Source organism: Alligator mississippiensis, chromosome 6 (genome assembly GCF_030867095.1).
Source record: "Alligator mississippiensis isolate rAllMis1 chromosome 6, rAllMis1, whole genome shotgun sequence".
In the NCBI taxonomy this organism is placed as follows: domain Eukaryota; kingdom Metazoa; phylum Chordata; order Crocodylia; family Alligatoridae; genus Alligator; species Alligator mississippiensis.
The window spans coordinates 24,728,141-24,749,326 of record NC_081829.1 but is presented as its reverse complement, the minus strand read 5'-3'; the positions used below and the strand labels follow the sequence as shown (position 1 = coordinate 24,749,326).

The 21,186-nt window shown below is 46.3% G+C and overlaps 1 protein-coding gene across 14 annotated transcripts in view; it reads left to right on the top strand.

Annotated features, from left to right (window-relative positions):
• The first annotated feature begins 440 nt into the window (after nucleotides 1–440).
• Nucleotides 441–21,186, top strand: part of SORBS1 (sorbin and SH3 domain containing 1) — a 109,761-nt gene continuing 89,015 nt past the window's right edge. For 2 of the 14 annotated variants that reach the window (XM_059729711.1, XM_059729710.1), the window contains exons 1-3: nucleotides 452–575; nucleotides 11,512–11,567; nucleotides 18,706–18,777. In XM_059729711.1, coding sequence (XP_059585694.1) covers nucleotides 544–575; nucleotides 11,512–11,567; nucleotides 18,706–18,777 — 160 coding nt within the window. In that variant the 5' untranslated portion in view covers nucleotides 452–543. Of the gene's footprint in view, nucleotides 576–11,511; nucleotides 11,568–18,705; nucleotides 18,778–21,186 lie in introns of all 14 variants that reach the window. The other 12 variants (XM_059729716.1, XM_059729714.1, XM_059729708.1 and 9 more) reach the window with 11 other exon arrangements.

Here is a 21,186-nt window from a genome sequence, read left to right as displayed (position 1 = left end):
GAACACAAGCCAGCTCCTCTGATCCTAGTCATTGAAACAGGATCTCTGGCTCCCGTAGACACATGCTAATGAAAATGTAATGAAAATGTTCTCGTCGACAGGCAGACGCTGCCTGCCCCCTCCCCTCCCCACGCACGGCAGTCTCCATGTGCTTCACCAACTATTTTTGTAAAGGTCTGTCCCTCATTTACCTTCCATCCCCCTCCTGCCCCCACCCCCTCCCCATGCTGTATCCGCCCAGGCATCAGATCTGCTGGAATAGTCCATGTATGCATGATGTCAGAGGCAAAGGAATGCAAGGCAGGCTGGGAGGAGGCGGTTGATTGTGAGCAAGCCTGGTGACAGAATGACATGACTAAGAGCCAGCCGGCTAATTAAAGCAGAGAGGTGGGAGGAGCAAAGTATTTAAGGGTGCCAGGGAGGGTGAGGCCTCCCCAAACTTCTCCTTACACTTCAGTGAGCCAAGCAGCAGAGCAACACAGAGCAAGCCTTTGTTAACCCTTTCACGTCTCACCTCTGGTTAAACCGGGTAGGTGCCAGAAAATGGCACCTTTAACTGAAAAGCCTGATCCAAGGTAAGGATGCTACTGTCTGATTTCTGACTAGCAAAATGCCTCTGGTGCTTTGCCCTCCCAGGCCTTTGTGTGGTACTGGCCTTGGATGAGTGCAGTGTTAGCTTGCACCAGCTGGGGTGACACTCATTACTTTGCAGATCATCTATCAGTTAGAAGAAAGGAGTTATCCATGTATTTTTGAAAGGGTTTCACATTGCCCTGCATTCCTGGAGATGGGCAAGTCCTGACCTCCATTTCTTCTTCCTTTCTACCAGAGTACCAGGGAAAAGGGGAGTTTGCAAAATTTGTGTATTGGTTTTAATACTGGCTTGTCACTGAATTTGGAGTGATAGGCACAAATCTGGGCTTTTGCCCGTTTTATTTTGCATCTTATGCTCAAATGTTTTGAATCCTATCTTTCTTTTATTAATTCTTTTGGGCAATTCAACTAGTGTGGGTATTAAACTAGAAAAATGAAGAGAATGGGCATTTAAAGAGTGGTTTTTGAGGGTAATGCTTTGCTATTCCTGAAGGCACTTTGAATGTGAGGTCAAATTTGGCCTCTGCCTTTTAACATTTCAGATCAATCTATACGTGAAATATTCTTCCTAGGGCCTTTCTAGCGCTGGGTGCATGCATAGCAATTACAGTCTTAATTTTAGTCTGTAAATGACATCAGAGCCAGCATCGTCCAGTGGACGAAGCCTAGGATTAAGAGTCAGGACTTCTGATTCTGTTCCCAGATGTGCTTCTGTCATGCTGTGTGCCTTTGGGCATGTCACTGTGGCCACTCATTTGTGTTCAGCTAGAGTTTGTGCCAATCGTACTGGCTATAAAGCCAGCACAACCAGCCCCCCCGGGGGAACAGACCCAGCAGAGTGACTACACTACACTACACCTCCTCTGTGCAGTCCGTGGCATAAGAGTATGTGACCCAGAAGAGGAGAGCACATCTAGAGTTACCCCTGTGCATTAGTTAAACTTGGCTTTTGCAACAGGTTGTTACAGCTGTACATGCATCTCAAGAGTTTGCTTTTATTCTTTAGCTTATGCTGGAAAGGACCAGATTATTCCCTTAGAATTTGGTTCCTATCTTCCCCTCAATCCTGTACCAGTTTAGTTGATTTTAGCTGCAGTTAAAAATTGGGGCCTGCATCTCCCATCGCTGTACGATGCTGCCTTATTGCTTACATGCCTACCTTATGTGCTGCTGAATTTGTGAACATTTGTGTGCAGTGCTTTGAAGAAAAACGTGAATTGTTAACACTGGTCCCCAATTAAAAAAACTCAGTACTAGTAGCTAACAGTTTTCACAGTGTATGATCAGAGATACCAGGGATTAGTGCATGATCAGAAATGTGTTCCCCATATCTTAGACAGTTAGGGAGCTTGGTATCATCAGATGTTGCAGTGCAGTGACGTCCTATTCTTAGAGACACCGCTTGTTTAAATCTAGGTAGCAGTATTATTAAAGAGCTGCTTTATTCATGCATCTCACTGCAAATCTTAACCTCCCCACTCATGTTTTAAGGGAGTTTTTATCTGTATATAAATTTTATAGTTTAGGCCAATCTCTTCTTAACATTTTGACAATGACAAATGGTTTTACTCAGATTTATTTACTGCTTCATTTGTTAGTAGCTGTATAACTTGAAAGCTGCCTTCAACATTGTTTTACTGCACAAAGTTACATCATGAGGAGATTGATGGATACTTTTGGGATTATCTAATCTATTGTGTTTATAGGGTGCCATTCAGGGTAGAAAACAGGCAGTTTATTATGTGTCTGTGTCTCTGGAGAGTTGCATCAAAATTCTGTGGCCAGCTGCATGACTCCATGGCTTTAGTACTGCAAATAATTGGGGTTTCTGGAATTTGCAGCCATGATTGTGTCCATTCATTTGGAACAGATGTTCTGCAAAATCAGAAATTCCCCCAAATTCAAGGTGCCTATTGCCATAAGCATAGTACAAGAGTCTCTAAATTGCACATGTATTCCAACCAACTTGGGCCAAATGAATCCATTGTATACAGCTCACATATTTTCTCTGAGCTGAAATGTAAAACCAATAACACTAGGCCTGTGCAAAATGGAAAGTATTCATTTCAGATTTGGATTTGGCAATTCGGAGGGACAGTGATTCGATTAGGTGATTCGAATCACTGTCCTGATTTTGATTTGGCCAAATCCGAAGATATTCAGCACCGAATCCTATTCAGCCATAGACTATACAGGCAGGCAGTGCCAGTAGGAGCGGCTGGGGGAGCAGTCGGACAAGCCCTGGCTTGAGCCGGCAGCCCCGGGAAAAGGCATGGTTTGTCTGACTGCTTCCCCCACCCCCCCCAGTGGGATGAGGCAGGCAGTGCTGGCTGCCCTGGGACAAGCCACAGGGGCTGGGGGAAATGACTGGGGAGCTGGGAGATCAAACTGGGAGCTGTGGGGAAGCCCCTATTTGTTCCCCCAGCCCCTGATCATTCCTCCCAACCCCTGTGGCTTCTCCTGGGGCTGGCAGCACTGCCTGCCTCACTCCAGTGGGGGAGCAGCGGACGAGCCACAGCTTGAGCCGGCAGCCCTGGGAGAAGCTGTGGGGCCTGGGGGGAATGATTGGGGAGCTAGGGGAAATGATTAGGGGCTGGGGGAACAAACAGAGGCTTCCCCCCAGCTCCCAGTTCAGTCCCCCAGCTACTGACCATTCCTCTGAGCTCCCCATTTATTCCCCCCAGCCCCTGCAGCTTCTCCTGGGGCTGCCAGCCCTGCCTCATCCTAGTGGGGGGCCAGCCAGGGGACAAGCTGCATCTTTTCCTGGGGCTGCTGGCTCAAGCCAGGGCTCATCCGGTTGTTCCCCCAGTTGCTTTTGCCAGCACTGCCTAGTGCCTGCCTGTACAGTCTATGGCCAAATCTCCGAATCTCTCCGAATCTTTCTGAATCCATTTGGAGGCTTCCGATTCAATTCGGAGTGTTTAATGAGTCTCCCAATTTGATCTGGATTCAGGGATTTGGCTGCTGAATAGGGCCGAATCTCCTCCAGATTGAATTGGCTACCAAAGCTTCACGTAGCTCTACCAAACACCTATGGTAATTGTGGATCCCATGATACTTTTTGAAGGAACAGGGTGTACTAAACCTGGAGTCATTAACTTCATTTCCTCTTATTAATTCTGACCATATTGAAATTCTAGTTATTACATTCTCCTCACAGCCTCCCTAAGATTAGGTACCCTGACCTGCGCATTGTTGCTATGTGCTCATTTGCTGATACCACCCCAAAGTTGGCAGCATTTCAGGTGGATGTAGTATGTTCCCATATATAGACTGTAAATCAGTGTAAATTTGCAAAGTGCTCTAGGATCCTATGTGATTGGGGTTGAAACAAAACCTCATGGCTCAGTAGCATCGTTTTTTGTTTTTGTTTTTTCGGTGTGGGTAGGTGTGTACGTGTCTTGGAAGTCAGTCCATATATAAACTAGATATTACTAAGATCCAACCCAAAGTGCTTTTTTCTTTGTTTAATGTCTGTCTGATATTTTAGGATATGGTTGGCTGGTGCATGTGGAGGTCTGTATTTATATAGAGACATGGTTAAAAAATACAAGCCTCTCGTGCTAGTAAAGAGAGCAGCCATATTTTTTTAATAGATCTACTGCTGTAGGTGATAGGTTGTACTAACAACTACTGCTACAATTGTCTTATTCACCTGCAAGATGCAAGTCAGGGAGCAGTCATGACAAGATCAGAGTAAGTCAATGCCTAAGTACGCTAAACTAAAGTCTGTTGTCATGGGTAGCGATGTTTTCAGTCCTGGAGGTACCAAGTAAGAGCAGACGACTCGCATAAGGAAGCTTTTATCATTGCCAGCTCCACATTTGGACTATTCAGTACAAAACAAACCATTGTGTCATTGCTTTCTGCTCTGTTAGAGTTTATGGGGACTTGCTGGCTCAGGGGAGAAGGGATCTTTTTACCTCTAGACCTCTGTTAGTGCAATTTGATGACTTGTTTTACACACGCCACTGAATAACTCCTGTCCGTTTCTTTGTGGAGAGGCCCATACCCATCCAATCTGCTTTAGTTTCATTAGTGTTTGACTGCTGTTGGATTTGTTAAGTTGCCTCAGTAAGCAGGACAGAAAAGGAATGGAGCATGGACACTGAACCCATCTCACACCTACATGCTCTCCCTTTTCAAGAATTGGGCAGAATTGCTGATGATGTAGGCAAAGCTTTGCTCTTTTGGTCTCTGAGACCAATAATTCAGTCTGCAGAGTGGTTGATCTGTGACATTTTTTAATCTGCACAGAATTTCCTTTCTTAGTCCAGAGTCTCAGTTATTTTCATTGTAATTTTTATCTTTGATTTAATGGGCAGGAATGGTAGTATGTAGAACTGTGCCCTATTGCTTTGAATATGTTTAGCGTAGCCTAGCAAAGCGAGTGGAAACACTCACTTTGAGTGTTGAGTTGGGAACATGATTGTTCTCTAAATACATCGGGGGTAAACACCAGGGAGGAAGAATAGATATTTAAACTAAAGGACAATGCTGGCACAAGAACAAATGGATGTGTCATGAAATAAATTTAGGTCTGAAATTAGAAGCAGACATCTGTCTGTCCGTAACAGGAGTGAGGCTCTGGAATAGTCTTCCAATAGGAGAAGAGGGGGCAAGAAACCTAATCAATTTGAAGGTGGAATTTGATAAATTTATGAGCAAGATTATATGTTGTAGTTGCCTGCATTAGCCGGGGCCTGGATTTGCTGACCCTGAATGTCCCTTTTGGTCCTACATTCCTGTGCCCTGACCTTGTACTGACTTAACGTGGGTTTACTCTAACAACCATCACTGAAAGATGACTTCACCCAGAAACATCTCTGAGTTCTTGAAACAGCATGTTCAAGTTTACATTTCCTATTAAACTTCTGTTATACAGTACAGGACAGCCCTGCTAATTTGAGCAAATGATCAGCACGGCCATTGCACATAGCTGTATTTTGCAAATTAGCAACTGGACAAATATGCAGCATGAAAGAAATTGCAAGAATACTGCATGCAAAATATGCCATGTTCATTTAACCAGTTGTAGTTTTCATTATTCATGATAAGATTCACGATATGCCAAAATGTGTTCTGTTTTGGAGTTTATGTCTTATGAAATCCTTGCTCCTGTATATCTACTGTTTTAATGTTTAATAAGAAGTGTGGGGTGACTTATGTTGTGTTGAGAATTGCAGAGTTCTCTGGTATAAGTCATAGTCCTTTTTAGGCCATTCATTCTTAGGAGTTTAATGCCCTCTGAAGGAATGGCAAGATGTTCTTTAACCCTTAGAATAAACATAATGATCAACCTACTTCCTTTTCAAGGCAGAAGAGAACTGGCAGTTTTGTAAGAGAGCTGATGGCCTGGGTTGAGTTGAAATTCTCTGCAGCGTTTTAGGGTTATGCCTAAAGAAGGGTGTTTGTATCCGAAAGCTTACAAAGAACAATTTTTCCAACTATTTAGTTGGTCTAATAAAAGATACCACATTTACCCAAAGAACCTTGTCTGCCTATCTCCAATAAAAGGAAGCAAAAGAGAAGAATTTCAAAATACTGAACAGCAGGTGAGAAGAAAATAGGTAGGTATGATTCAGGAAGATGATGAGCACAATGCTTCTGATGCAGCAGTGCTTTTAAGCACATGCGTAGCTTCCAGCGAGTGGGACTGCATGCATGCTTAGTATTCAAAGTGATTCTAGGTTAAACATGTAGTTAAATGCTTTTCTGGACTTGGATATCCAGGTTGTAGCTGTATTGGTCTAGAGGCAAAAGGAATCCAAACTCGTGGAGAGGTGATATCTTTTATTTGACCAACTAGACCAACTTTGCAAAAAAAAAAATTACTTATAATAAGTTTTCGGGCACAGGCACCCTTCATCAGGCATAGGAGATTGCAAAGATTGTAAAAGGTCTCCTAGGTAGAAATTAAAATTCATATTTCACACAAGAGCTGAAGGTGTGGTGAAGGTTCTTCTGTTTGAAACAGTTCATTTTGTGCAGGTTAGGCTCAGACAAAAGTTGGAAAAATCTTTTTACCTTGAAGTGGTCTGGTGGTAAGCAGGATGTAGAATCATATTTCCTTCTGGTTATGATGTTTCATATTTCACAGAAGAGTGGAAGGATGGCCTGCCCAGAAGAGCATTCCACCTTTCCATTCTTCTGGATTTGGGACATTCAGACCTTGCAGGATCAAACTCCAGGTGCAAAATGAAATCTACCACGGGGCATGACGAAATACAGATCACACATGAGGCCCTGTAAGGCAGATATGTTCTGAGGGATTGTTTATTGATGAAAGGATCTGCCATATAGTTTAGGTGTGTCCCTAGGGAAGACAGGAGATTCCTCAACTGGAATTTAAAGGCCTCAGCATAAGAACCTATAAGTGAAGCTGATGACTAACAGAATGTGAGATTGCATTGTGGATCATTTCTTGCATTTTACTTAACTCAGCCCGAGGAAACTAGGTTGGGCAAAGATGCTGAGAAGTAAACCTGAAGATCTTTAATAATTCTATTTTTATTGGAGGCATCTGTTTTAAAACCCCTGATATGACTTCTAAGCACATTTTGTGACTGGGAGAGGGGGAGGCCCTGAGCCATGCTTTTTGAACGTTCAGGGTTGGCAGTTTCCACCTTAAGAAACCTCATCTGAAATAAACTTGAGTAGTCAGTAATAGCAAGGGAAAGAAGCAACAAGATTACTTAAAAACTGACACTCTCCATTTAAGGCTGGGATTTGTAAGGTCATCTAAGGGATTTTAATGTCCAAATTAAATTAGTAGGAGGTGAGGGTTTGGATCTCTTGGGTGGTCTTGCAGATCTCAGCCCAGGTTGCCAAACTTGAGAGAACAATTTGAGAGACCTGAACTACCAGCCAGTCGACCAGAAAGAATAACTTACAAGGAGGATTTTCACAAGTGTGTGTGTGTGCATGTATGTGTGCATGTGGGGGGTGGAGGGGAGGAGTTAGAACCTTCAGCTGTTAGCAAAGCTCACAACTATATAAGAATGTACATCCTTAAGATGAAGTATTAATGAGCTGTTTGTTACCCGCTGCTATTGTAGGAGGAAGTCCTTGAATATTTGAAACATGTGAGATAATCCAGAGACATACTGTACAGAAACAGTCACCACTTATCTGCATTCCTTCTAACTAGGATTCCAAATTCACTGCTCTCTTTTCCACACCAAGTAGGGAAAGTGCTATAGTCTTGGAAGAAGCATATTGAGAGTGAAAGGGAGGAAAGAGCCTTTAAATGTTGGTTTAGCAGCACAAGGATTTTGGTAAAGAGTTGGAGAATGCAAGAAGGATGTACAGGCACCTTCAAGATGAGAAACTCGTGACTTGTTCTCTTAAGAATTTATTACCTTTCACCAAGATTTAAATGTTTACATCTCTGAAGCTCTTGGTGCTATACTGGTCACATTTTCAGCAGAAGCATGGATACCTGGTGAGGAGACAGTGACCTGCTGGTTAGAGCAGGGCATTAGAAAGAAGGAAACATGGGGCGCCTATACACATGTGTTGAAGCTGCTCCGATGCACTGTGATTACAGTGCGTTGAAGTAGACTTGATTAATTGAGTCTTCTGGAGTGTGGTAATTACTGTGTTCTAGCAGACTCCAGCATAATGTGTATCAGTGTCCCCACACTGAAAAATGGAGGTGGGGGCACTTTAAAGCTCATTCAGTGAGTTGCTCTAATTAAATTAAATTCTAAATAACATTCAACCATATTATTTCAGACCGGTTTCAACCATTTTCAAATTGGTTGATGTGCACTGAACAGTTGTTCTGTTACAGGTTTAAACCAGTTCAGGGGCAATGCATAGGGGGTACACGTGGGTGCACATGTACCCCCTGCGCGTGATGGTGCACCCCCTGCAAAAAGGCACCGCCGACACTGCCCGCTGAAGCTGCTGGCAGTCCACAATTCCTGCTGGCTACTGCCACTGCTGCCAGCAGCAGTTGTGGGTAGTCACAGATCCTTGGTTGGCACTTGCCACCTTTTCCACCACCCTCCCCCCCCCCCCACCACCGACAGTGCCGGTGGCAGCAGTGGGAGCTCCTCTGCTTACCACCGCTGTGTTTCCACCGCCACTGTGCCCCCACTCCAGCTGCCAGGGTCATGAGTTATTCATGAACCAGTTTCTGATCACATAAACCAGTTTATGTGTAATGTCTGTTCGTAGCCTAAAGCTGAGCATAGTGGAGCCAGATAGAATAAACTGCAGCCCTGGTTCAGGAAAGCACTTGAGCACAAGTTTGTCTTTTAGCATAATTTTGGATGCTTCTCTGAATCAAGATGATAGTTGCTTGCACCTTCAGCTGAAATAAATCAGTTTTTAAAGCCAGAGTCTATGAAGCTAACCAGTCTATACCAGACAGGCCCATCCAGGCGGCTGTGCGGGATCTGGACTATTTGTGAATTAAGCTGAATATTTAGGTAACATCTGATTAGCACTGATTAGCAGCACAGTTAATATATGCTAACTTCTCATTATATTAATTAAATCCTATAGTTGCTAATTAGCTTGGGAACATGTGAAAAAGTAATTTTTCTAAGTCTGTTTCTAATTAACTTGATCTCTTCCATTTCTTTTTTTGGAAATTTATTTCTTTAATTACCATGTTATTTTTATACCCAGAACCTCTTAAAGTGAAAAGCGATTTGTTGTTTTACAGCCTGGTAATTGTGCATTTCTTTGTGTTTTCCTCCTAATTATGGGCTTATATTACAATGTATGCCAAGACTGGTGATTCTGAAAGGAGGCCATTGAATTCAGAGTGCCTTTGCAGTTTTGGTTCCTGTTTTCCTGAAAAGAGACCCAAGAATCTTAACAATATAGATACTGTACATGCTGGCTTATAACTCATAAGAAATCCATACAATTTTGAAAGCTGTGCCAAAGCCCCTTGAATTCAGTATGAGCCTTTTCATTGCTGTCATTTTGAGCAGGCATTTATGAAATGTGTAGATGACTCTCACTTTCCTCTTTATAGGGTCTCACGAAAGGCACTTACACAGGAAATTAAAACAGAAAAACTGGGTCAGTTGTGTGAAACCCTTGACTCCCATTTTGCTGTGTTTCCATCTCAATACAGTTAATTTTCCAGCTCAGCAACATTTGGTGAGGGTGCTCAGGGTTAAGGAGTGGACTGAATTAGCACAGAAGAAATGTATAATGTGGAAAGGTGCACTTGTTAAGGGGAGGTCTGGCGTGCTCATTTTCCTACCATCCAATGTTTTTCTGCAATGTTGTTTACCTAAAGTTTCTTCAATGTAGGTAGCATCTTTACCTAAGAGTGTGGATGCTTTATGTACAGAGATCAGTAATACAGAAATAGATGTACATCTAGAGTGGAGCATCTGTTTCTAGTTTGGGACAGGAAGCAAAGAAGAATCCTGTAGCTGGCTGGAATGATGGGAGGAATTCAGAGGGGTGGGTACAGGCCCTGATCCAGCAAAGGATTTGATCCTGAGTTTCTTTGGAGTTTGCAGATGATGGTGCCTCCAACTCCTGGTAATTCTTCAGGGTCCTTCTCCTCCCAGATCAGCTTTTTATGGGGGCCTTGCACTGAAAGCCAGGCCTCTACAGCAGGAAGCACTGAGCTGAAACTCACTGAGTGCCAATCCGTTCTGGGGGCTTCTGACCAACCAAGGAAATAACTTGGTGCCTGATGTACTGACCCAGATGAGATTACCTCATAATACCTTTATTTGTCTAGCGATATTACGTTCTTTTTCAAATGCTTTGGCACAGAGCTTGGCTGGGGGGAGCTGAAGAACTTGTAGTTTAAAGTACTATTTTCTCTCTGTAAGACAATAGCAAAATATTTACATTTTCTGCCAAGTGGGAACTTCACAGGTTTCAAAGGTGCATTACTGGCAAATCCATTGGGCTATGTTCTTGGGTGGTGGAGCTGTGCCAGTTAACACCAGCTCAGGATTGGGCCCACCAGGTCTCCTATGCAAAAGTAGGCACAAAAAGCAGATGTGTTTTTCCCAACAGATAGGCAGTCTGTTTGCAGTGTGTGGTTGGCAGTGTCAGTTGACTGTCTCAGAAAGTGCGTCTCACTTTGCATTGTTTGGTTGGCACAGAAGTCAGCTTGAAGTAGTACTGTAAAACTGCTGCAAACTCCCCATAGGACCTTGCCAACAAAGATGTGTATCAATGGCAAGTTCAGTAAATAAAATATTTAAATAAATCAGTAAGTATTGGCAGCTCTTGTTAGAGGGGCATGCCCAAGGTACCAAGTATTATAGGTTTACTGAGCATACAGTCATAATTGGTGGCTTCCTCAGAGTCTCTCTAGTTCCCAGTATTTGGTGGGGTTTTGTTTTATTTTTATAATTGTGCTTTCTCTCCAACCAGTTTTTGGGATGAAATTCAGCCATCAAACTAAGGGCCATGGCTTTGATTCTGGTGTATCAGTAGCACTATAGTTGTTCTTCATGAAGCTGGGCAATTGCAGAGTGGCCATGTTGGGAAACATTATAACCTGCTACAACACCAAAAACAACCTGGAGAATGGGACAGTGGCTTGGGCTCTGAGTCTGTGACTTCTTGGATCAGTGGTTACAGTGTTCATGCCCCCTACCTATTTCAGCCTATAGGCTGGCTCAGTAGCCCCACTCCCTGCTTCCCCACAGAGTCTAGTGCTGGGCTTCCCCAGTGCGAGTGCAGGAGTTGCAGGCATGCCCCTGCGATAGAGGCTGCCGGGCAGGCTGCACTCCTCCCCTGCCCCCTGTGCAGAGCTGGCTGGAGCCATGCCCCGCTGGGCTCCAGACCCTGCGCAGGGCACAAGTGAAGAAGAGGTTGGAGAACAGTCGAACCACCTACAGCAAGGGCTGCAAGCTTCCATCACTCTGTTCAAGCAGCATGTGAAACATTATGTAATCCTTCTACCTTTCATTTAAACAGGGAAAACCAGAATCTGGAAGTGGAAAAAGCCAGTCCCTCCCCTACAATGAGCTCTGGTAAGTCAAGGCCCCTCTCCTTTTTCTCCCACAAATCTTACTTTTACCACCAGGAGTCTTTTGGTCTGATGCTTTTTGATTCTTTGCCTGCTCTTTACACTTCGCATGGGATTAGAAGTCCTCTGAATGCTCAGGCAGTGTCTCTGAATCTGCTGTTCCAGTGAGGAAATCTAACTCTTGGGAGAGCCCCAAGGAGTTTTCATGACCTGATTGAAAGTTCTGTCATTTCTCCCTCTTCCCCTCAGCCAGTCTGCTGGAAAATCTCATTAAAAAGGTCCAGATCCCTAGGTGGTGTAAATCAGCGTAGATTCTTTGACTTAATGGGAGTTGGGCTGGTTTGCACAAGCCAAGGATCTCAGTAGGTTTAAAACTCTCCACCTCCTGTGGGCTTGGGACTTTTTGCTCCATTGAGCTGAAACCCAGATTCACAATGAGTTTCATTCAGGTCTAAAACTCAGCTGGTGTGAACAAGTAAAATTACTCTCAAAACCCTGTGAACCAAAACCATTGAATTTTGTTCAGTTATATTGAACCAACCTGTTTCGGACCTATTGGGTTCCCCTACCCTGGAACAGCTTTAGGTGTAGGGGTAATACTTGACACCATTGACTGGCACGTCATGGCACTCTGGTGGAGTAGTAATGGGCACCTGGACACCCCTGTGATCTCTAGAGCAGTGGTTCTCAAACTTTTTTTTTCACAGACTACTTGAAAATTGCTGAGGGTTTTGGAGGACCACTTAAACTTTTTTTTTTTTGTTCTATAAATCAAAGCGCACAACTCATATTTGAATATCAATAGTCTTTCCTTACAAGTACAGATATTTTTGATTGTTCTGCAACCCTTCTGTGGACCACCTGAATGGGGCTTGTGGACCAGTGGTGGTCTGTGGACCAGTTTGAGAACCTCTGCTCTAGGGGGTTCATTCAAGTGTGACTGCCTGATAGATAGTAATTTAGGGTATGTAAATTGTTATGGAAGAATCCCTAATCAGAGTTGGAATTCTGTCATGGTAGGTGCTCCACAAACAGATGGAGATAGTCCCTGCCTCAAAGGGTGTACAAGGTAAATAGGCAAGGCAAACAAAGGATGAGAGGGGAAACAGAGCATAAGGAGTTCCTGTTCCCAGATCCAGTGATCAGATCATCTTAGAAGTATGGCAAGCATAAATCAAATCACTTCCTTTGCTGCATGATAGCAGATACCCACCCTCTAGCATCAGAGTCTGGGACTAATTTTGATCCATGCCGTCCTTTTGTTATTGAGGATGGCATATCATAGGCAGAGATGTGGGTTTTCCGGAAAATTTTCCAATGCCCTAAATAGAGTGCGATCTGATTTAGCAGGTTTACTTGACTTATATTTAGTAAACAAAACTAAAAAAGTACTCCCGTGTTAATTTAATGTCTCAATAGCCACAAGTATTTGAACTGAAATATTTGATTAGGGAAAAAAAATTAAATACTAAACACTACTAATTAGTTCCATTTCAGAATCAGGTTGAGGCAAATCTGATTCGGAACTACTTGAACCACATTCTGTTTTGCTAAAGGATGGTTTTACCAATGAGTCTGTGGGCAAGGTCAGCTTATCATCATGCTTTATCTTTACTAATTGTGCTTCTGACTGATTCTCCAGAAGCAAGAGATTTTGAGAAATAGAAACAGGCTTAGCGGTGCATTCATTTGTTAGTCTATTCCTCTTTTTTGTCTTGATTGAGCTGAAAGCCTTCCAGTTCTGTCAGCAAGAAGCTGCTCTTGGTGGAATGCTTAGGATGCATAGTAGGCCTGTGCAAAGCAGCTAGTATTTGCTTCAGGTCTGGATTTGGCTGATTCGGGGGTGTGAGAGGGGAGGCAAGAGCCCTCCCCCGCCAAACACATCCCAAGACCTCGTCCGATGAACTGCGGTACTCACCACAGGGACTAAGACAAGCGGCAGCTGTGGAGAAACACCAACGCAGACTCAGCAGTTCTGGAGCTGCCTGAGCGTTCAAATCAGCAAGCGGGGCTTCTGAAAACCACGGGCAGCTGGAGAGGCAGTCAGCTGACCAGGGAGCCCCCATGCCTGCTAGGAGGGAAGAGACAGATGAATTCCCTTCCCCACCCCAGGAGGCCAAGGGGGTCCTGGGAGATGGAATCCCAGGTGCCCATTGGCAGACGTTGAACACCTTTTCAGTTAAAGATGTGTTAAGTTACAGTCAGCCCAGGCTGGGGCAGGTTTAGTTGCCTGAAAGCTGGTCCGAAGACAAGGGATCGACTCGAGAGGGATTGACAACCAGAAAGATCTGACGCAGGTTGAGGCAGGTAACGTGGATGAGGTGAGATCATCCTGGGGAAGGCTACAGGGAGCAGTGTTTTCCCAGGCTGTGGATGTGGTAAGGGTGGGGTAAAGGGGAGGTTTGGAGCCCCATGAAGAAGAGACCAGGGTCAAGAACCATTTGGGGCTACTGACAGGGAACTGCCTCTCCATTAACCAGCATCAAAGATGTGGCAGGTGAGTAGGAGCAGTGTCCAAACCATCTAGGTGGCACCAGAGCCCGGTCTCACCCTGACATCGCTAGGGAACAAGAGGCAGAAAGGGGCCAAAGTCTTATAACCTAGCAGCGACAGGGGGGCAGTGATTCAATTTGGTGATTCAAATCACTCTCCCGAATCGATTGGGCTGAATCTGATTAGGAGATTCAGCTGCTGCCAAATCTCCGAATTGCCCAGGTCCATCCCCTGCCTGCCCCAGGTCCCAGCACTTTGAAAGAAAAAAAAAAAGCTGCAACTCGCCGGGTGCTGCTGGGTGGTGGGGGAGATTCCCGCTGCCTTCTACTGCCCCACGCTTCATAGGGGGCTCTGTACAAGCCCCCAGTGCCCCTCTGCTCCCCCAGTCCCTCCCATGGCTGCTCTGCCCATCCCAGCTCCGGCCCTTTAAGAAACCCCCCCTCAAACCTCGCGCCAGCCCAGCGGGGGGTGAGCTCTGCTGCTCTCCACTGCCCCATGCCACGTGGGGGGCTTTGCACGAGTCCCCTGAAGCCCCAAGGCTGCTGCAGGAGTGGTGAGTCCAGGGGTTGTTCTTGGGGTTTTTGTTTTTTTTTTTCTTAAAGTGCCGGAGCTGGGCCGGGCAGGGCAGCCAGGGGAGGAGGGGAGGCCAGAAGGGTTGTGGGAACATGCAGTGTGGGGCAGTGCGGGACAGCGGGAATCGCCCCCCTGCTGGGCAGCACCTGGTAAGTGGGGCTTTTTTTAAAGCATCGGGAGCTGGGGCGGGCAGGGCAGGGCAGCCATAGGAGATGCTGGGGAAGCGGGCGGGGATGGGGCCTGGCAGGGGTACCCCATGGTCCCCCCTTCCAGCCCTCTCTCTACCCTCTCTTGCAGCCCCTACTTACCAGCTCCGAATCCGGCTGCAGCTCCGTGCTGCAGCGGGCGGGGACTGTCCATATAATCGAAGCTCTCCAAATCTTTTCCAAAGATTCAGAGAGCTTCGAATCGATTTGGACCTTTTTAATGATCCCCTGATTTGATTCGGTTTTGGTGATTTGGCCACCGATTTGGGCCAAATGTCCTCCAAATCGAATCAGCACCTGAAGCTTTGCACAGCCCTAATGCTTAGAGCAATCCTGGACAACACTCTGGTGTTACAATATCCCTTCCACCATGCGAGAGTAGACATATCCTCTGCTGTCCTCCAAATGATGTCTTTGCTCCAAAGTTTTTTTCTTTTGTGCAGCGTTCAGCAATGTCTGTCATTGTGGCTATTTTGTTGACGTTGGGGACATTCTTGGCTACTTCCATAATTGTATCACGAGCAGTAGATAATTCATCTTCTGATAAATGTTGTCCTCTGTATTGAGGATCCAAAAAGTTTGCTGCCAGATGAACTGGCTGAAAGCAAAAACTCAGATCTCTTAGTAAACATTTGTTTTACTATAGATTCATAGTTGTTTGGGTCAGAAGGAACCTCAGTAAATCATCGAGTCTGACTCCCTGACCTGGGCAGGAAAGAGCCCTAGGGTTAGATGACCCCGGCTAGGTGCATCTCTAGCCTCCTCTTAAAGACCCCCAAGGTAGGGGAGAGCACTACCTCCCTTGGAAGCCCATTCCAGATTCTGGCAACCTTTACCATAAAGAAGTTCTTCATAGACATAGATTTCATAGACATTAGGGCTGGAAGGGACCTCGGAAGATTGAGTCCAGCCCTGCTCCTGAAGGGCAGGAAGTCAGCTGGGGTCATAGGATCTCAGCAAGATAAGCATCCAATTTACTCTTGAAGGTGTTCAACGTAGGTGCTTGAACCACCTCCGATAGAAGGCTATTCCAGACCTTGGGTGCTCGGACAGTAAAGAAATTCTTCCTTGTGTCCACTCTGAAACGGTGTTGCAGTAGTTTATAACTGTTCGACCTTGTCATCCCTTGGAGCGCTCTGGTGAACAAACGTTCCCCCAGATACTGGTGGTCACCTCTGATAAACTTATAGGTGGCCATCAGATCACCCCTGAGCCTGCACTTTTCTGGGCTAAAGAGCCTCACAGATCTCAGCCTGTCGTTGTAAGGTCTGTTTTCCTGATCTCTGATTATGCTCGTGGCTCTTCTCTGGACTCTCTCAAGCTTCTCCACATCCTTTTTGAATTGTGGGGCCCAAAACTGGATGCAGTACTCCAGCTGCGGCCTCACCAAGGCCAAGTACAAGGGGAGAATGACGTCCTGGGATTTGCTTGAGAAGCATCTGTGGATGCAAGCCAGCATTTTGCTTGCTTTACTAGCTGCAGCATCACATTGCAGGCTCATGTTCATCTTGTGGTCAGTGATGACCCCCAAGTCACTTTTTTCCATAGTGCTAGCCAGCGTAGCACTGCTGAGCCTATAAGGATGCTGTAGGTTTTTTCTCCCAAGGTGGAGAACCTTGCATTTTTCAGTGTTAAACACCATCAGGTTCTCGTCCGCCCATTTGCTGAGCCTGTCCAGGTCAGCCTGGATCGCCCTCCTGTCTTCAGGTGTGGATGCTTTGCCCCAAAGTTTGGTGTCATCGGTGGACTTGGTCAGTCCACTTCTGATTCCAGTGTCCACATCATTAACGAAGATGTTGAACTATATGGGTCCAAGGACAGAGCCTTGGGTGACCCCACTGGTCACAGGGCACCATGACGATTGACTTCCATCAATTACCACCCTCTGGGTCCGACCATGGAGCCAATTTCCCAGACAGCGGATTGTGGTGGACCTAAGGCCACAATTGGCCAGTTTTGCCAAGAGGTGATCATGGGATACCAGATCAAAGGCTTTTTTGAAGTCAAGATATATGACATCAATCTCTTCTCCCTTGTCCAGGTGATAGGTCACCTGGTCATAGAAGGAAATGAAATTGGTCAAGCAAGACCTACCCGCAACAAACCCATGCTGGCTATCCCTCAGGATGTTGGCGTCAGCCAGTCCATTAAGGATGGCTTCTTTAATAAACTTTTCTAAGATCTTCCCTGGGATAGAAGTCTGGCTGATGGGCCTATAGTTTGCCAGATCCACTTCCCTCCCTTTCTTGAAGATAGGCACCACATTGGCCTTTTTCCAGTCTTTGGGCACTACACCAGAGCACCAGGAGTTCTCAAAGATCCATGCCAGGGGCTGGGCTACGATGCTTGCCAGCTCCTTGAGTACCCTGGGGTGTAGATTGTCAGGGCCAGCTGTCTTGAAGGTATCCAGCCTCTCAAGGTGTTCCTTTACAAGGTCCGCATCGATGGAGGGTAAGGGATCTCCCTCACTTGGACCTCCCTGTTCCGTAGTGGGCATGGGCATCCCATGGGACTGAGGAAAGACCGACACAAAGTACCCATTTAATAGGTTGGCTTTTTCCTGGGTGTCAGTTGTCAGTTGTCCCATCTGGTTCAGCAGGGGTCCAGTGTTGCCCTTGCTTTTCTTCTGGCTTCCCACATATCTGAAAAAGGACTTTTTAAAGTCCTTGATGCTCAAAGCGAGTTGGAGTTCAGTTGTAGCGTTGGCTTGCCTGGTTTGCTCCCTGCAGGACTGGACCAGTACAGGATATTCCTCCTTGCATGTGAATCCCATCCTTTGTAGGCCTTTCTTTTTAGCCTCAGGAGGTCTGCAAGATCCCTGGAGAGCCAAGGTGGCAGCTGCGCCCTCTTGCTGCCTTTCTTTTGAGATGGAATAGAATTAGGTTGTCCATTGAGGATCGCTCCCTTGAGAAGCAACCACTCTTCCTGGACTCCCCTCCCCCTGGGGTCATGGTCCCTTAGGGCCTCACTGACAAGCCTCCTTAGCTTGTCAAAGTCGGCTTTCCTGACGTCAAAGACTTCAGTGTTGCTGACTGACTTGCCAGCTTTACGGCAGATGGTGAAGGTGATCAGCTCGTGTCTAACCTAAATCTGCTCTTCCTCATGGCTAACCTAAATCTGATCTCCATCAGTTTGTCGCCATTGTTCCTTGTTACTCCAAGGAGTGCCCTGGTAAACAGAGCATCTCCTATTCTTTGCTGTCCCCCGCCCCTCCTCCCCTGATAAATTTGTAGGCAGCCACAAGATCGCTTCTCAGCCTTTTCTTGCAGAGAGTGAAGGGATCCATGGCCCTCAATCTCTCCTCTTAGGGCTTTGCCTGCAGGCCCTAACCATATGAGTGGCCCTCCTCTGAACCCTCTCAAGGTTGTTCACATCCCTCTTGAAGTGTGGTGTCCAAAACTGGATGCAGTACTCCAACTGCAGCCTGACCAGTATCACCTCCCTGGACCTGTTGGTCATGCACCTGCTAATGCATGATAAAGTGCGGTTAGCTTTACTGATTGCTTTGTCACATTGGCAACTCATGTTCATCTTGGTGTCAGCAATGACTCCAAGATCCCTTTCCACTGCTGTGCTGCTGAGAAGGTCCTCCCCAGCCTGTAAGTGTGTTGGTGATTCCTTCTTCCTAGGTGCAGCACATTGCACTTGTCCTTGTTGAGCTGCATTCTGTTCTGTTCTGCCCAAGTACAAGAAAATTTTCTGCCCCACATCTTTGATCATAGGTTACATAGTTCCATTTATTGCAGTTACTATGTAAGTTTAATAAATTCTTTGTCTGAAATCCCAAACACCATTAGGTGTTCGGGGCTGTGGGCAGTCAGGCCAACTCCTCTCTCCTCAGCGTGATCTTTCTACCCATTTGCCTTTCAGAACACGAAGAAGTCGGTGTTGTGAAAACAGTCATTAATGGGCTCATCACAAGCAGCAATGGACAAGAGAAAGGTGAGTGAAGGTGGGATTCAAAACCATCTATGCAGCTTCTCTTATACTGCAATTGGAGTGGTGCAGCTAATTTACCCACACTGGATTCCCCTTGTCATCTCAAGGGATCAGTAGCTGCTGGCTTGCTGCTGTGTGTGTGACTTCAGTTGACTTCAGTGGGAGTTGCATGTGGAAGCAGCAAGCTAGGGCTCAGTGTTAAAGAGCAAGAAGTAACTTACTGTTTGAGGAAATCTTTCTTTGACAGGGAGATGGGAATCCCAAGCCTTTTGAGGTGAATGAATTTTTTCCACTAGTGTTAGTGGGTTTGAGTTGATCTTACAGCATTAGCTTTATCCTTTCACAGAGATATTTTGGGAAGTGTGGTGGGGGAGATTTTGCTCTTAAGTTTCTGCTTTAAGGCCTTATTCTTCCTGTAGTTCCTTTTCATTTTAGGTAGAATTTTAATACAGGTGTGAATGAGTTGGTTACAGAGTGAAATGGAATTGCAGCTCAGCCACAGGAATCTGTTTTATAAAAACCTTGCTAGCAAAATTGTCACAAATCAAAGATGGTTTAGGTCTGAATTACACTGGATCTAGTCCCGCTGCAGTAGCTCAGAGAGGAGGTAATGTTCAGGTCTGGTTTAAGCTCAGTTTGGCTCAAAAAGGCTCAATTTGCATAATGTGGTAAAACCATTTAGAAAGCAAAAACTCTTTAGAAAATGTTTAGCACTAGAGGTGCACCGATACATCAGTCCCATATCGGATTGGCACCGATATAAGGAAAATTGACATTAGCGGCTTCTTTTGGCTGATTAATGCCACCAATAAATGCCCTATGCACGTGCACAACCACAGTACAACACACAGGCAGCCAGGAGTGCAGTCTGACAGTGTGGAGAGCAGCTGGGTCCAGCTGGTAAGTCTGTTGTGAGGAAAGGGGTGTGGCGGGGGGCAGATTGAAGCCCCCACGGTGAGGGAGGGAGTGGGGCTGGGGCAGGCGCTGCACAGCTGGGGTGGAGCACAGGATGGAGCCATGAGTTGCTTGTCTGGGAGGTGCGGGGGGAGGCAGCTCCTGTTGCTGCGTGCAACCTGGGAGGTCATGGGGAGTGTGTGCCCCATGTGCGCAGGGTGAGGCCAGGCTGCCACTGCAGGCTGGGGCCAGGATGGCACCAGGGTCTTCGTGGCGGGGGGGGCTGGGCTGGGCTGCGCCCAAGGCAGGCAGTGGTGGTGCCAGGAGGGGGGGTTGGGAGGGCTATGGCAAATTTTGAGGTGGATGCAGCCCCCCCATGTCCCCCCTCCCAGCACTGTTGCCCACCTGCACCAAGCACTGCCCAGTCCAGCCCTTGCCAGGAAGAGCTTGGTGCCGCCTCAACCCCAGCACACAGTGGCAGACCACAGCAGCAGCCTACCCTCACCCTGCGTGCTGATCTGAGGGCACCCCTCCCACTCTCCTGGAGTGCATGCAGCGGTGGGAGCTACAACCTCCTCCCCATGCCCCCCAGACAAGCTGCTTGCAGCTCCATCCCCTGCTCAGCCCCTGCTGTGTAGCAACTGCCCCTGCCCTAGCCCCACTCCCTCCCTCACTGTGGGGGCCTCAATCTGCCCCCTCTTCATGCCCTCTTCCCTCCCTACTCGCCCCTTCTCCCACAACAGACTTACCAGCCGGATGCCACTCTCCATGCTGCCCAGCTGCATAACGGAATCAGATCAGTATCAGCTGATATGGCTTGTTAAAAATCGACCATCACTATCGGCCCAAAAATTCTTTATTGGTGCACCCCTGTTTAGTGCTTGTTCATAAAATCTTATGTTTCTAATAACACTAGTATATTGGAAAAACAAGATTTTAAACAGAAATCTGTGATTTCTTGCCAGATTGAATGGGTTTGTCCAGACTGGTTACCTTGCTGCTACCTTACGCTTGGAGATCATTTTCAGGGCTATGGGGTCATAGTTGTCTACCCTCTGGTATTGATGTTATAAAAATATGTCATAAAAACAGGATTCATACAGTGTGGCTGGTTAATATTACAGTCCAGCACCACCTTTAATCTTTGTTTTCTTGCTTTGCTTTTTAACATTTTTTTTTTGCATGTAATGTGTAGCATCTTGGCTAAAGGTTTAAACTAAGCTTTGTCTATGTCAGGGGCAGGCAAAATATGGCTCTCAGGCCACATCTGGCCCACCAGGCCATTCTATCTGGCCCACTGGGCCTCTAAAAAATTTAGAAAATTAATATTTATCTGCTCCTGGCTTCCTGTCAAAGACGAGAGGAGCCAGGGCCTGTAGGACCCATGGGAAGCCAGCAGCACGACCCAGCAACAAGGCCCGCCCAGCCCTGTCCCTCCCAGACTCCCCCACTGCCCTGCCAATTGGAAGCCCCTGCCTAGAAGAGGCTTCTAGCCAAGGACCATAGGGTTGTTCCTGA